The sequence below is a fragment of the Gadus chalcogrammus genome, chromosome 16 (genome assembly GCF_026213295.1).
Source record: "Gadus chalcogrammus isolate NIFS_2021 chromosome 16, NIFS_Gcha_1.0, whole genome shotgun sequence".
Taxonomy (NCBI): Eukaryota; Metazoa; Chordata; class Actinopteri; order Gadiformes; family Gadidae; genus Gadus; species Gadus chalcogrammus.
Genome location: NC_079427.1, coordinates 16,692,694 through 16,709,039, shown reverse-complemented (window position 1 = coordinate 16,709,039; position 16,346 = coordinate 16,692,694). Strand labels below are relative to the sequence as shown.

At 43.6% G+C, this 16,346-nt stretch overlaps 1 protein-coding gene across 1 annotated transcript in view; it reads left to right on the top strand.

The window, feature by feature from the left end:
* The window catches only part of ttc12 (tetratricopeptide repeat domain 12), a 28,533-nt gene extending 19,277 nt beyond the window's left edge, over window positions 1-9,256 (top strand). The window contains exons 20-21 of the mRNA XM_056611409.1: window positions 2,214-2,451; window positions 5,689-9,256. Of these exons, the coding sequence (XP_056467384.1) occupies window positions 2,214-2,451; window positions 5,689-5,758 (308 nt within the window). The 3' untranslated portion in view covers window positions 5,759-9,256. The remainder of the gene's footprint in view (window positions 1-2,213; window positions 2,452-5,688) is intronic.
* The last annotated feature ends 7,090 nt before the right edge of the window (window positions 9,257-16,346 follow it).

Genomic DNA, 16,346 nt, shown 5'->3' with positions numbered 1-16,346 from the left:
GAAACAGTGTGCGCACGCATTCATGCGCTTGTTTGGTGCGTGTGTAGGTAAGGAGCACACACTCGGGGGTGCATGTATGAGTAATATAATATTCACCTATTTCAATGTACACGCACACATTGGCCCTCATTTATCAAACGACCGTAGAAATGAGCGCAAATCTGAACGCATGATTCATCTTACGATAGGACCCACGTGAGATTTACGAAACCTTCGTATCACACCAATCCCAGCGTACGAAGGATCTTGGTGTTGATAAATACGGCGGCTGAGATCGATCGTAATTAACGTAACACGCCCATATAAAAGCACGTCTTCAGAAGTCTCGCCCCTAACTTTTACGACATGGAGAAACGTCCAACGGTAAAATAGAGGAATTTTTCCGAGACCCAAATGGAGACGCTCGGGTCACTGGTGGATGCGAACCGTCTGGTTTTATTTGGTAGCCTATAGCTGGCATTAAAGGCCAGCAAAAGAATGCTATATGGAAGGAAATAACTGTTGCCGTGAATAGTGTTTCCAATGTTCGTCGGGCTACGGAAGAGGTTTGTTAATTAAATTAATTAAATAATAAATTAAATGTACAACTTCTGTTATCCAGCTTAAAACATTTCACATATATGCTATTGTTTGCATTCCGTTAAAGTTATTTAATTCCGAATAAGGTGAAGAAAAAATGGTCCGACATGAAGCTCAGCACCAAAAAACGTGTTGCGGCTGTGAAGCCGGCCAAGCAAGAAACGGGAGGAGGCCGGTGCAGTGCGACTGCAGCGTAACTCACCGAGATGACTCTGACCATGTAGTGCGCCCTGATGTAGACGATGCCCAACGTTGCTATTTTGGAAAATAAAAGAATCGTGCGTGCCCCCAGGCCATCGGGCTACCATGTTCAGGATTGACATTCTGGCATCGCAAATAATCGGAACATTAACTGAATGGTAGCTTTTGCGGTTGATGTACGCGTAATCATTAATAGATGGTTCATACGCACATGGGTACAATCAACCGCACCAATCACATTTGGAAACCTAGCAATAGCATAAAAATCCCGTTTGATTCCAGTTTGCTGATCGGTATTACATGGGAATTTAATATAACGTTCGGAGAGGGACATTATAGCTGCCAAAACTGCTGGCATGGTTCTGCTAATACTTGGCTGGGAAATAGCAGACCTGTCCCCGATCTCCCGCTGCAAGATCCCGGTGGCCAAAAATCCCAAGGTAGAGCAAACCTGCACAGGTATTGCGTTTTATCGTCTAGTTTCTCGCCTTAACTGTGGCTCCAAAGCATTGCATAGCTCCATCAGGAGATGCCTTGGGAGACGAAAACGACTCAAGAGCCATTCATCGCCCTCCTTAAAAAAATCGGCGCGGTCTCGAAAAACTCTCTCGTCTGTGCGTTGAGGTCCTTAACAGAGCCAGATCTGCCATCGCTGAGACACAACCACCTATTTGGCAAAGCTCCTGTTAATATAGACAGCTGAATAAACATTTCACCTGTCACATTCTAATTATTTTCATAGCAATACTGTTTTTAATTAGGCCTGACTTGATTGTAATTGTTTGAACGGCTGGGCTAATTCCAATTTATTTAGTAATTAATACAGATGTTGAACATGGGCTAATTGTGCTGCACTATTCATCATTGAAATACCCGTATGTTGCGCCAAAAAAACTTGCGTACACGAGCTCAGACCTGACGTGAGATTTCATCGCAGCCTGTGCTCACGTTCAAATTGATAAGTGCCAAGCTCAACGTTGAAATGAGCGTAGGTCCATTTTACGCACGTTTTCTGTCGTACGCTCGTTTGATAAATGAGGGCCATTGTGTCTATACTTGCTTTGTGTCTGTGTTTATCTGTGTCCAGTATGTAGCACTGATTTATTGTTTATGCAGCTGAAAATGTAGAGGAAAGAACAATTAGCATGTTGCAAAATTAAAGACGGACTGCTTTTCCTCTGAAAGTGTTCTCTGAATGCAAATCAGGGTGTAGAACTTCAAGAAATTTGGAAAATGTAAGTATACAGATGGACGTTTAACTCTAATGGAAAGCAAAGCATTTGAGTTTGCACTAACTGGGTGCGCCATCTGCTGCACAATTATTACAAATAATGGCTATGGGTGCTGTCGGACGCCAAATGCAAATTCGACCAATCTGTGTCTAAAATGTGCTTTAGCAAGGCGTTAAAGTACGTTGGCTCTCTCTGTTCCAGGGCTGTCGGTCCTCCGCCGCCTGCTGCGGTCCAGCGATGATGAGGTGGTGCTGGGGAACGCCGCCCTGTGCCTGAGCCACTGCCTGGAGGTGCAGGGAGCAGCCCTTAACCTGCTGGCCACCGACGCCGTTCCTCTGCTGCTGCGCCTGGCTGCAGCCGACAACACCCCCGCCGGGAGGACGGAGGCCCAGCGCAACGCCGCCATCGCGCTGGGGAAGCTGTGTCACACTGAACCCAGGTGGATCTCTCTCTCTGTCTCTCTCTCTCTCTCTGTCTCTCTGTCTCTCTCTCTCTGTCTGTCTGTCTGTCTGTCTGTCTGTCTGTCTGTCTGTCTCTCTGTCTCTCTGTCTCTCTGTCTCTCTCTCTCTCTCTCTCTCTCTCTCTCTCTGTCTCTCTCTCTCTCTCTGTCCGAGCCTACTGATTACTTTCTAGTGCAGTCATACTCAAGTAGCGGCCCGCGGGCCTTTTGTGGCCCGCGGGGTGTCTATTAATGGCCCTTGAGCTGTTTTGAAAGTTTTTTAAATTATTAAAAAAAAAATAATAATAAATCGTTCTGGGCGTTCTTATTTTGAAACCGCGCGCCGCGATCTCAATACGAGGCTGGGGGTTGCAACTATAAACAGATAGCACTCCAGCCCACAGACCGCTCCAGCCCTCCCAAACTCGAGGCAGACAGTCCATCTCAGCAGCAGTCAAGGCCGATTTAGGGTCGTTTTAGACGCAGAGACGTAAGCACGTAATTTACACAAGGGACTTGTTTTAGACAAGTTTTGATTTACGGTTCCTTTAAGGTTCCTTAAGGATTGCGCGTGTTGCAAGGGGATTCTCCGCTAGAACAGTAGGGGGAGCAACGAACGAATCTGTGGGCGTGGAAGTGGAAATCGCTGGCTTGTTTATATTTATAATTATCATAATTCGTTCTTGTGTTTTCTTCTTCTCCTTCTTCAAAATTCTTCATTCGCTTCTGTCACGGCCTTTTAAAATTGGCGCTATTATGCTGTAAAACCGGAAATGTGAGACTCCTGAAAGGATGTGGTTAGCTGGCCAATCACAGTCTTTGCGAGCTGCGTAGGGCCGTAGTGTTTCAGTCGCATAGTCAGGAATTTTGGCCGACGCACTTAAGCACGTAAGGGGGGATATTTTACCACGCAAGGGGGGGTTATGTATCTTACGTGCTTACGCGTAACGTCTAAAACAGAGCATATATCGGCCTCAGTCACACGTATACCGACCGGCCCCTTGAGTCACTGAAAAAAAAAATTGTGGCCCCTCATCATTTCTACTTGAGTACCCCTGTTCTAGTGTATGGTACACCCTGGGGGTGGAGCTGCTGAAGGTATATATATATATATTTTTTTGTCATATTTTGTCTTCACCTTTTACATAACAGATATTGGCTGAGTCATGGCAACATTGTACAACGGACGGAAAACAAGGTCTTACAAAATATTGATGATGATATTGTTTGATTTAGAATGTGCGTAGCGCATATGATTTATTTAATGGCGGAGTTGCACACCTAACAAACGGGGAATCGTAGATCCATGACAGCCGGGTGTAGGAGACCAGATCAGGCCTAGCTTAGTGTAACCATCAATGGGCCTCATTAGGAGAATTTTAAGTATCCAATAAATAAATCAAAAGTTGTAATCCTATGAAAAATGAATCTCGCCGACAACATCGGCAGTCTCTGCGGAGGCACGGTTTGGGTCTAGGTAATATTTCCTTCTTTCACGCTCCAGCTCTTCCGATGGAAATGATGTGTAAATGAGGGAATGTTAATAATAATGGAGCAACTTTATTGATGTAGTTCTTGCGGCGGTTTTCATGCATTTATTTGTCAAAGTTTGTCAAGTTTGTCCAGGCCGGGCTGTCGCATCTGCTTTGGCGTGAATAATTGGAAAGAGCATCCCAAGTGTGTTTCAGTGTAACGTCTTCGGTGCAACCCAGAATTGAATAACCTTGTAAACCAGATATAATTAAATTTCAGGAAACCACGACACATGGAGTCAAATGTTACCCACCTTGAATGCTAAGTTTAGTCCCACACAGGCTTTGAAGGAATGAATCTCAGAACTCAAAGCCTAGAATAGATGCATAGATGATGATACTATAATAGCAGATAGTATAGATCCTATGTTATGTTTACTACACAGTTTGAAATATATTCAATCCCTGAGATTACTGAGTTGAGAATTTTGCAAGAATGTCTTTACGGCCTTCATTAAAATACCACATGCTTGAACCCTTCAAAATAAATGTCCATGAATGAGGCGTAAACGCGCTCAGCATTGCGACTGTTGAGAAGTATGGGGACTAATGTGTTGCATAGAATGCACATCTTTGGCCAACAGCGGTTCATATGAGGTTGACTGACTGGCAGTGCGAGAGCTAAGCTAGTTGGCCGACTCAGAGTCTCCAGTTATAGTTATTAATCCTGAAAGTCAGGGAAACTATTGTGACAAAAACATATTGAGAAGATCGGTTCCAGCCGGTTGCGTCTGAAACATACTCGGGGTTCGGGGAATTCATCTTTGTTCCAAACCGAAGAAAAGCTTCATGCGGCGTGTGTCTAATGAAGATGACAGCCAAAGCGACTATGCATTTTCCTTTAATGAGAGGGCAATAAATCTTATCCTAATGCATAAGAAAGACATCTAACATCATTCAGCCATTATGTTCTTATGATATATGTGCGTGATCAAAGAGTCATGGTTGTCGAGTCATCAGTGTGAGTTGTCGACAAAGTAGAGGTGTGTCTGATGCACAGCTTTGTTCCTACATAGGCACATGGCCTCAGGAGGAACTCCGGAATGATTTGTGGTTGATGATGATCAGACACAACAGGAGACAAACCATACCAGACGTGTCCACACTTGTTGGAGATACTCCTGGGATGAGTGTGTAGGAGGCTGGAAGTAGCGTCAAACTTAAAGTCTCAGGGTTTTCTTTACAATACATCGAAGATGGTGGGAGAGACGACCGACTCCGTAACGCTGACCATTATTTTGGTGATGTTAATACTACGGATCCGCCATGTAAACAGAAGAGTGGAAAGCAGAAAGAAGTTGGAACGCAAACATTGGCGAGAAGAGAAGAGTACGAAGTAGCTACACTCCCTGGTCCCAGTTTCCCGCCAGTCTCACGATAGAAACCTCATCAACACGGCAGCCGCACGCCCACTCGCTCGTTGATACTCAGACCCTCCGATTCCCCGAACTTTATAGATTTAACTCCGGAGGGGGCGGATTCTGACATTTTTGATGACGCATACGGCGGATTATAGAGAGGAGCTCAGGCTCTCTGTGCTATGTGTGAAAGGCCTATTAGCTAGCTGTAACTTGACTCACAACGCTTACCTTTAACATCCCCCGATAGAGACAGACAGAGACTCCCCGCCCTGACGCACGTCGAGGTCACAACAGGTTTCCCGGTCCTTGTCTCCTAATCCCTTTTTCCCCGCCTTCTCTTCCAGACATATGCACAAACTGCGGGAGCTGCACGGCGTCGAGGTCCTCCACTCCTGCATGAAGCTCATCACTTGAAGCTCATCACTGCTGAGCCACGGGTGTCACATAAGTTTTCATAGCATTTAAATGTCTCCTTCCCGTGTGATTTCCCTTCGTCTTTGACCGTACGTCTCAATGTCACCTCTGCCTCGAGAAAGACATTTAATAAATAAATCGACCCAGTGCCCATCACACTTTTTCAAACAGGCTAATTACTCGGGACCAAATGTACCATCTCGTCCCATTGATTAAACCCCCAGATGAGCGGCATCACATCCTCTAGCCTCACCCCCTCCTCACAGCTGCGTGATCGTGTTAGAGGTGCCATAGCTCAGCTTTTATTCCCATTGAGGTATAGTTGATATAATCTTTTTTATATGTGTGTGTATGTAAACGGCTGTCAAGGGCGATTTGAGACGGCAGCTTTAGTTGATTGTCTCTGTCCGCTACTTGGCCCCTCAGCCCTTTGATATAAGGCAGCCTGTTTGTGGCTCTGTCCTTATATATAGGGAATTTATGGCTTTTTGCAACCACGTTTTTCCTGGCAATTCAAGGCTGAACGATTTCCATTCGCGCAGCTGCTACTGTGGTACTTATAATATGATACTTGGAAAACGACATTAAAAAAACATCGTTTTTTCTGCTTTAGTGGTTAGAGTATTGTATTGTTAAGTGCCGTGGCATCCTAAATATAAACACATAAGTGGTAATGTATTTGCTGAAAGAAAAATAGATGGAGGGCAAGGTGCTTGAGATCCGGTGAAAACAGCTTAAAATACATACACACAATGACAGGTCAATATTGCCCACAAAGCAACACCATTATGACGGGATGAGATTCCTTTATTGGGCTTTAGAGTTCATAAAACCATAAATCCTTCTGACGTTTGAACTGATGTATTCTTGTGTAAAGTGCAGTAGCATGCTGTTATGTTTAATGCATTGCTATTCTGCACAGTGCCTCACACATGGGCCGTAATTGCTGGTTTTACAATCGCGTGAGCCCTGTAGTATGCACGCCTCATTCTAACTCCACTGATAGGATCTGCATTTGAAAATGCTATTTTACTCCCAGACTCTGGTTAAATTGACTTTCCTTCTTCTCTTTGACATGATCTGTTTTTGTTATTCCAGAAAGGTCTCAAAAGATTGATTGGAAAATGAAATTGCAAGCTCACGACAGCTTAACCAAAAGTCATATCAATTTCCCCCTAAAATAAGTATATGTAGATGGGGATCTACCTTTCGATACTTATTGCAACAACAATAATTTCTCTGTCGTCCTTTAATAAGTTGAGAGGTAAGTTAAACAAACAAAAAACGTAATATCCTGAAATCGTTTTACGGTGTGAATTTAATGAATCCATAATGTTGCAAACGCCCTTGTTGTGATGCGGCTGCCCAAACGTCCTTACCATATGCGATGAAATTACACATGCACGACCATCTAAGAAACGTACCGTGACCAAAATGGGATACCTGCAGTGTTATCACTGTAAGCCTCCGTGTTGACGGGGGAGGCAGGAGCCAATGAAGATCTTGGTTTGTTTGTCATAGAAATTCAAACCATGAATAAATCAAGTGTTGAGGACATAAGCTTCCAGTAAAAAGACTGTGAGGGTTATGTGTGCTTTGCAAAGTACACAATTTGCAATGAGGGCGTATTTATTTTTTCCGGATATTCCAGAGATAAGTAAAACCCTGAAGCAAGAGGGCAAATTAATACACTGAGCTTTTTGTGCCCATTTTTTTTCCAACCTGTGCCCTGGTAAGTTATTTGTTTGTTTTCCATACATGTATAATGTATTAGGAACATCTCATTATTTTGTGTTTTTTTAATGGGAGACAACATATTTTCATGATTGTTTCATCTCTGGATACATATATTAAACAAAACTTACCATATTGACTGAATATATATACAAATAGTTTGTTTAGATTTTCGCTGCACCCTTTTAAGGAAATACACAGGGTATATATCGATATAGTTGATCACTGTAAATGCCGGAGCATGCAACACGCTGCAACATGTTGCAGCGTGTTGCATGCTGCAAAATCATAATAAAATAGATGAAAGAAATACAACAGTAATAGATAGTTGTTTTTTTTTGGCTTTTAAAATCCAAAAGTCATAACATCATCCCAGCTTTTGGAAAGGGAGATCTATGTTACTGGTCAAACGCAAATGGAGCAGCAGAGAGAATGCATATCAAGGCCGCTGGCTGTGAGCCGCCTCTTTTTCCGATGGCCTTGTTTTACCCCAACCATCCGCTGTAATTGCTTCACCGCAAAATAGTCAATTTTGGTCCCAGCTACGGGCGACATTGGTCCGCTGTCTTGGAGTGGGACAATCTTTCAGATGTGTTAGGCCTCATCATGAGTAGGTCATAAGTCACTTCCAAGAGAGAAACTTTTGAATCTATGATAAATGGCACCCGGAGGTCCTGGGTTGCTCGTTTAGTGTAGACGTTATTTTTTAACATGATGAAAATAAAGGAGAAGCTGATTGTGATCAGTTTCACGTTAGCTGGCAGCGGATATCCTGGACCTGGACCGGGATAAACTGCCACCAGGGTTAAGGATGAAGAAGGAAGTCCGGAATTGGGAGGGAATAGAGTATCAACCTGCCCAGCGGTATCTGTCATCCAAAGTGACAGAGCTAAAGGTCTTAGTGACAAAAAGGAGCACAACAAACCTGTGTTTCTTCTGCAGCAAGATTGAAGAGCAGTGTCGTCCTGGAAGAATTCCCAGGACGCCTGGATGTTGTTAGCTGCGGGTCGCCCCCGTGCTGTCACTGTGGCGTGGCACCGTTAAATCACCATATTCCATCAACACTTCCTCGTCCAGCGGTTTATCAGACAATGGCGGTAAGAATGGAAAACGTGTGCCACAAGAAAGACACACCCCAGCTCCACTCTAAAGGATTGATTGCCTTTTCACCAAGAGTCTTTCCCCGTTCAATAAACAAATACATAGATCACAATCAAAATATAAATTGTAGAGTGGCCCACATTGGGAGTTTATCACGGTTGTGCTTCAAAAATGTAGCAAAGAGAACGACCTGTTCATACCGTACAGAAGTAACTGAATCTCCATGCAAAACTTCAAGACAAAATACATGTCTGCTTTAGGCGTGCCCAAGATATGAAATCAAAAGAGTAGACATTTTATATACTGGGGAAAACAAACAATCACAAAAAAAAACACACAGATATGAATGATACCAGTCGTTGGAATATTCTGCCACAACAGGAAGAAAGAGAGAGCCATGCGCACAGTGATGAACACCAGCTGACCCATGACAACAAGAGGACTGAAGCATTGCAGGGCAGCAACCCCCCCCACCCCTGATTATGGATGCTGGAGACCACTTCTACAGTCAAATATCCGGTCATTCGCTCCCCTGGCAGAGGAAAAACAAATCTTTGATGTCTTTATCAAGTGGAATTGGCCACCTGCCAGCGAGGCCCCAAGCTGCCCCAACAGGGTCCCCTCTATTGACTTTGTATCCAGACTGCTCACTCTGGCTCCTGACAGTTTTCCTAGGAAACCACACAAAAACACAACGTTATCACAAAGCAGTCTTATATACAGGACTAAACAGGCTAGTGATTTGCGTCATGATTATCATCAGGGACACAATCCTAGTGATGGATGCTATCGTCCCCCCCCCCCCCCCCCCCCCCCCCACACACACACACACACACACACACACACACACTATGTAAAGCTTTTTGGGCATCTTAAAGAACGCAATTTAAAAACGCAATTTAACTTACTTGAGGAAGAAGGACGATTATGTTCACACATTAACGGTTACAACGCCACCAAAGTTTGGGAGTAAAAAGGAAGACATTTTGTGGAGGATAAACAATGAATATCATTGAATTGACCAAGACATTGCAGTTGGGAATGATTCAGCAAAAATACATTTGGAGTGTACCTCCGATAAGTGCGTAAACCTCAATCTAAACTGCATACAAATAAGAATATCAATGGTTTTTGATTTAACGGCGCACATTTCAAAAGCAAAGAGATAACTTTGTTCAAGTTGAAAAGGATAAAGAGGCAGAAATGACCATTATAAAGGGCAGAAAGTTTCAAGAGACAAAGCTAGAGAATACCTTAGCGTGATGAAGAGGAAGAAGAGGAGGAGGGAAGACTAAGAAGATGAAACAAAGATGAAAAAACTATGTACAAAATCAATTTTTAAGAGCTAGGGAGGACTACAGACTTGAAACAATGAACTTTTCTTCGAGGTAGGAAGAAAACCAGAATAATACAGAATGCTCAGAGGACTGCGGGGAGTGGTAGACAATGCATCGACGCTTAGGACAGAGAGAGCAAACCTCGAGGAGGAATGACGATAAACAGGAGGGATTGAGATGACAGAAGCCCAAGCAAAGTGACAGACAAAGTGAAAATACGTGTTACAATCACATGAAAGCAGCGATCGAGCGTAGATACTAAGAAGGAGCAGATTAGAGCTGTAAATTGGATTTTGAAACGGGGTGGGAGAGTGGGCTGCAGCTGAGGAGAGACGGGGACATACAGGACACGGAGAGGACACGCCATGAACGTTCACAGAGAGGACAAAGACAGTGGTGAACATGCATGAAAAAAATGCTGTTGTCCTTGGTTTCATCTGTTGTAACCCCAGTGGAGTCTGAGGACATAGAGGACCCCCTGTTACTGGCACATATTGTCCGCTACAATTTAATTAAACGGATGGATGCACGCAGTCAATAAGTCGTCTGCATAGAAATGTACAATTTTGAGGGAAACTGGACATGGGCCATAGTCATTTACATAATACACCACAGAACAACACTACAGAACAAAAACCAACGTCCACTGAGAATCCATGTGAAAGAGTAATTAATTCTCTACTTGAAAAGCTACCTTGTGTTAACTGTTCCTATATATCATGCTATTATGACCTGCTATATTCTACAAAATACTTTTATGGTGAAATTATCATAAAAGTCCCTCCAGGCTTATGTAGAATTGAGGCTCCACTACCTGAAGCTTAAATATAACCAAGTTTCACAGCAACTAAATACACAATGTCCACACTGGTAAATCCCACACACTTATCACTTCCCAGTTGGTAATAACTGCCAGCTACTCAGGTCCACTTAATACTAAATAAATCTCCCAGACAATACATCAAATATTTACAGCATTTTAGATCACAGTCATCCAGCTCTCCTTTACGGACCACCCGTGTTGGCCATGGCCGGAGAGCAAAACAGTCCCCATTAAACCTACAGAAATGAATGAAGGAGCTGCATAAATACATAGACCTACTTCCTCTGGTTATTTTCACCATGAATATGTTAGATCATCCGTCCACCAAGGTCCAATATGCATTATTTAGCCATGTAGCCTAAAGTGAACACCTAGCATTCAGAGCCGGGAGCCTTGATCCCAGCTCGAACCCTTTCGTGGTACGTGACGTCCTCCTCACAAAGGGTGAGTCAGAGCCGGAGCTACAGCGAGGTGAGACACTGAGTGTGAGAGAGAGAGAGAGCTGTGAGGCAACTCTGAATTCCTCACCTTCTCAAAGATCTGCAGGCCAATCATGCTCAAAGACAAACTTGAGAAGGAATGGCCCATTCGGTATGCGCTCCATGGCTCTCCTGATAACACGAGAACGAGAGCGAGGCCTTCCCGGCGGTAGCACTCGTCACCACCACCTGCAGCGCAGCTCTTTATGATCTTAAGAAGGGGGACAGTTAATCTGCCTTCGAGATTCAAAGCCAGCCAACTGCACCGGAGCAATGAGAGGGGGAATATCGGGGTGGGACCTGTTGTGACGGTGGTGGTCCCACCAATGTCTGTGAGTGATGAGAACATCAAGGCTTTAGTCAATATCAGTCCGACTATTTGACTCTCCTCTGAGCAAATAAAGAAGAATGTATTAATAGCTAAACGGCTAATATGGTTTCACTTTGTTCGGTTTTCACCCACCTACCTGCCTGCACCCTGTCTCCGACCCCCCACTGTTAGTTGACCAAACAGCTTATGTGATTACATATTTTCCCTGCCCTCCCCCTCCCTTCCACAGCCCTGTCTCTGACCCCAACTATTAGCTGATCAAACAGCTAATATGATGAAAAATATGCCGTGCCTTCAGCCCTCCCTGAAAAGATCTCCACTGTTAATTGATAGTACAGCACATATGTTAGTCTTCATCCTGTACTCATCCTCTTCACTGCCAGATCTTGGCCCCCTACTGTTCCTAAGGAGTTGATCAATGGAGCAACTCAGGGGATATCCCATCATCCTTTTAAGCAGGCCCTTTTGTCAGTCCAACATCAGATGTCCCACAGACCAATTGGTCTGGGTGCCAATCCTACCCAGGTATCACAGTCCGCCAATTGTTCAACCTAAAGAGGGTGTAGGCAGCTTGTGATTAGTGTCTTCTGAAAAACGGTAACCTAATAGGAAACAGTGTTTTTCACATTTCTGTACGTTTGACCTAGAAAACAGTAAATTATTGACAGTTGTTGAGGTATCCTGCAGGAGCCTGTGCATAAAGAAGGGAAAATAGCGTCATTAAAATAAATTACTGTTGATACTGTAATCTATTTCAGTGTTTGCGAAACACTGCATATCATTTTTTATTTCTCTTTTAAAGAGAGTCAGGTAGACAGTGAGGGCAAGCCCTGCAACACAGCCAAATAGCATTAACACAAGCCCTAGACAGGACCACCTAAACCTCCCATTATGACCCATCTGGTCTTCTCAGGGTAGGCTACTTTAATTCATTGTTTACGTTGTCGGCAAGGTCAATTACTGAATCGTATTTACCTCAGACGATATTAAAGCTAACATTTGGATCGGATCGGCCGCCGATATTAGTAAAAAAATGCATATCAATATCGGATCGGCCTGCACGGGAAAATCCCGATCCGGACTCCCGATCCAGTTTGTTTTCAAAACTCCGGTCCGTGTTTTCGAGCGCACCAATGTAGGTAATCCATTCCAGTTTTTTTCAGCTTTTCCCCCCAAATCCGGTCCGCGTTGTTCAGCACACCTAGCGCACACTGTGTGGTAATTTGACTATTTTCTACTCAGGTTTTGTGTGTGTTGCTTTTATATATAATGTTATATTGTTTACAATATTGTTTACACTCTTGTTGTTCAAGAACAGAGCACTGATGCCAATTCAGTGTGTGTGTGGTAATTTGACTATTTATTATTTTGTCTATTTTGTGTTTATTTAACCCTGAATAAACAGGTCAGCTTCTCATTACCAACCATTGTGGATTATTCAAACTAACCTAATTAAGTTGGCTAGTTGTTCTTAAGAGTAAAACCCTTTTCAACATGAGTAGTACAACAAAATAAGTAAATATCTTTAATCTTTAATACATGCTTGGATCGGCCGGTATCGGTATCGGCCGATGCTAAAAGCTACAATATCGGTATCGGATCGGAAGTGCAAAAAGCTGGATCGGGACATCCCTAATTATGACCTCATTGAACCACACATTCATGGTGCTTCGACACTTAGTGGTCAAGACAAGTTGTCAAGGCATGCCATATAAAGTTGTATTGTTCTGAGGTAAATCAGACCCTGTAGGCTTGGCTGTTTTACCATTCCGCCCATAACATTATTGACTGAAGATTCGCCTGGGACCGGGATATGCTTCATGAACCACTTCCAGAGTTCATGTCCGTTTACATTATACCTCTGAAAAAACATGCTGAACCCTACCACTCTTTGCTCATCACAAAGCAAACAAACCTGTTATTCCTTGTCTTATGTCTTCAAATAGAAATACAATTCAGCCAAGCGATCAAAAGATGTTCTGAAATAGTGTGCAGCCCATTATTGTAAAAAGTGTCGAATACATTAGCCGTGGTCTGACTATGAATCCACTAATCTGATGAGCAATTCCCAGGATCATTTGCCAATAAAGAATCCTGGAAAAATTGAGCACTCCATGAATTAGGATCTGGGGGGCCACAATTGACTCCACTAAATTTAAGTCTCACATAATATAACTTTAATTGAAACTTGCAGCATGTGGGGCTTAGCCCCTCTGTTGGCCACATGTTCAAATAAATAGTGTTCCTAACTTGATCATATTTTAATCATCACTAGAGCAGCAATTGATTCAACAACGCACTGCTGCCTTGCATACTATGTTCAGTATATTAATCCTACTCATTACGGATATTTGGTGTGGGGAATGGAAGGTCAAATCAATCTAAAGCATATTGATTTAAAATATACGTTGAAAAAACATCAACATTTGTCCCCAGCAATATCAGATGTAGTATTAGGCTGGTAACAACAGGACATAGAAAAGCGGACATCGGAAAATAACCGCAAAGACAAAAGCACAACAGCAAAAACACAGGGTGATTTGGAAGGCAAAGCAAATCGTTTTCCATTCTGATTATTAACCTGTACGCCTGACTCAAACAAAACAAGAAGATATGAACTCACTGAGCCTGAACAAGTGTAGCTTTGAGGAATGGCTTATGGGAAAGGCCACCCGCAGATATGATGTAAAACAATGCAACATTTACCACAGATATGGAAGCTGAACCATCCTTCCAAGTGTGATCATTCCAACGCAGAAAGTAAGCAGTGCTTTCAAAGGCATTCATGCCATGTCCTGGAGGGGGTCGAGGTAGGTATAATCATGAACTGGATGGAGCAGGATCCAAATCGAAATGTAACTGACCTTGACTGCGCACAAGTGGAGCTGAGTAAGCAATGCCTATACCTGCTACCTTTTCCACAATACCTATACTCTTCCTCAACACATCAGGCAAGGTAGACCAAAGTAGAAGTGGAACACCATCACTACAACTTGCACAAAGTCCAAAATTTACATAAAAAAGAAAGCCTAAGCCTGCTTAGTTTTCGTAGAACTGCATCGTCACAGACTATAGATAAGCTTATCTGTTCAGCAAAAAACACCCAATAATGTCCAACAAGCCTTATTGCATTCAAAGAGCGAGACACAATACATTAACAAATCCCCCAAAGCGCCTCCTCAGAAGAAAATCAAGTGGCTTAAGTCCACAAAACAAAAAGAAAAAGCATCTTAGGGTGGAATTTGTAAGAAAGGAAGCTATTTTATCGCATTCAATTTTTTTTTTTTAAATATTGACCAGACCACTGCAAGTTGACAACAGGGGAGAAAAACTCCTCACCAAACCACAGCCAAATAAGTGACAAGCTAAAGGCTGTGACATTTGTAACACAGAATGCCATGAGGTCAGTCTGGCCCACACTGTCTGCACAAGGGACCCCAATTCACAAGTTTATGCACAGGGTGTCCATGTTAAACACCTGATCTAATGAGGCTACATCAGTCGCCTGGAAACCCACCTCCCAGCCTCAACCCTTCCACTCGATGCAGGCTCTGATATATAACACTGTCCGTCTGTATGAAGGTCCTGCCTGTTTACTAATGATGGCTAGGTTTTCTCCCCTTTTTTGTTGTAAGATAAGGATCCCTGCTTCTAGTCACAATATAATACTAATTATAGTATTATCACGAAAGCGCTATGGTCATTCGTGGTCATTCGGATTATGAATATCTTCGAACAAATATCACATTGAATGGATTTGAATCGACCAGCCTTTGCAAACAACCCTAGATCCGTGCCCATCTGCCCGTCTGGGGTGCAATGCTCTCCAAGGTTGTGCGTGGGGTAAACCTGAAGCTGGGCCTCAGAAGGATTCCAATAGATTGGAGCATATACAGAGTATTGAATATTTCTGGGCCGGAGCATAGAAATGTGGCCTCTGCCGAAAGTCTTATCTCCAGGAGCAGGCATTGGAAATTTAATGCTTCCCCCACACAGTGAGAGGGTGCAGCCAAGAGCAGTGACCTCGAAACACTGTGAGATGGACCAACCCAGTTAGCTGTGGACTCCAACTAAAGGTGCACATGTGGATGGCACCGGGGGATGACGCAGGTGTGCGGCTAATGCATTGTGATGGTATGTGGAAATATGATACCATTGAGTGGTGTAGACTGTAGACATATCGACATATTAGTGTATTCATCCAAAAAGGTAATTTCTTTCTATACAATCTACGATTTCCGCTGCTCTTACTGTTATTATGTTTACTGCTCATGCTGTTACTATTACCACTAATTCTAATGTTTCTCACTGCTTTCCCTCATACTAACACTGTTTCTCCTATTACCCACATCTAGAGTTACAACTAACTCACAGACAATGAACTTTAGTGAAAACTCTCAAAGGCTGAACAGGTTTCCTGTGGAATGGGAACTATTTGCCTCTTTTCCAAATTGATGAATGTATCAGTGCCTTCTAGGGAGATGAGTGCCTGCTGGAGTTGGTCGGATTGTGTGTATGTGTGTGTGTGTGCGGGTGTGTGTGTGTGTGTGTGTGTGTGTGTGTGTGTGTGTGTGTGTGTGCGAGCGCTTCCCGGGACTCCCCAGGTTAGCAGGAGGGCCAGTGGGGACTCGCCCGGTACCCAGGGCCCTGTCAGCCGGCGCCAGCGTAACCATCAGTCTCTTCCACATGATTAATTACTCACCAGCGGTGTACCTGCACTGGCATCCCAGCACCCAGCCCTGCTCTCCTCGGGCTGGGAGAGGGAGAGCAGCGTGTGGGTGGG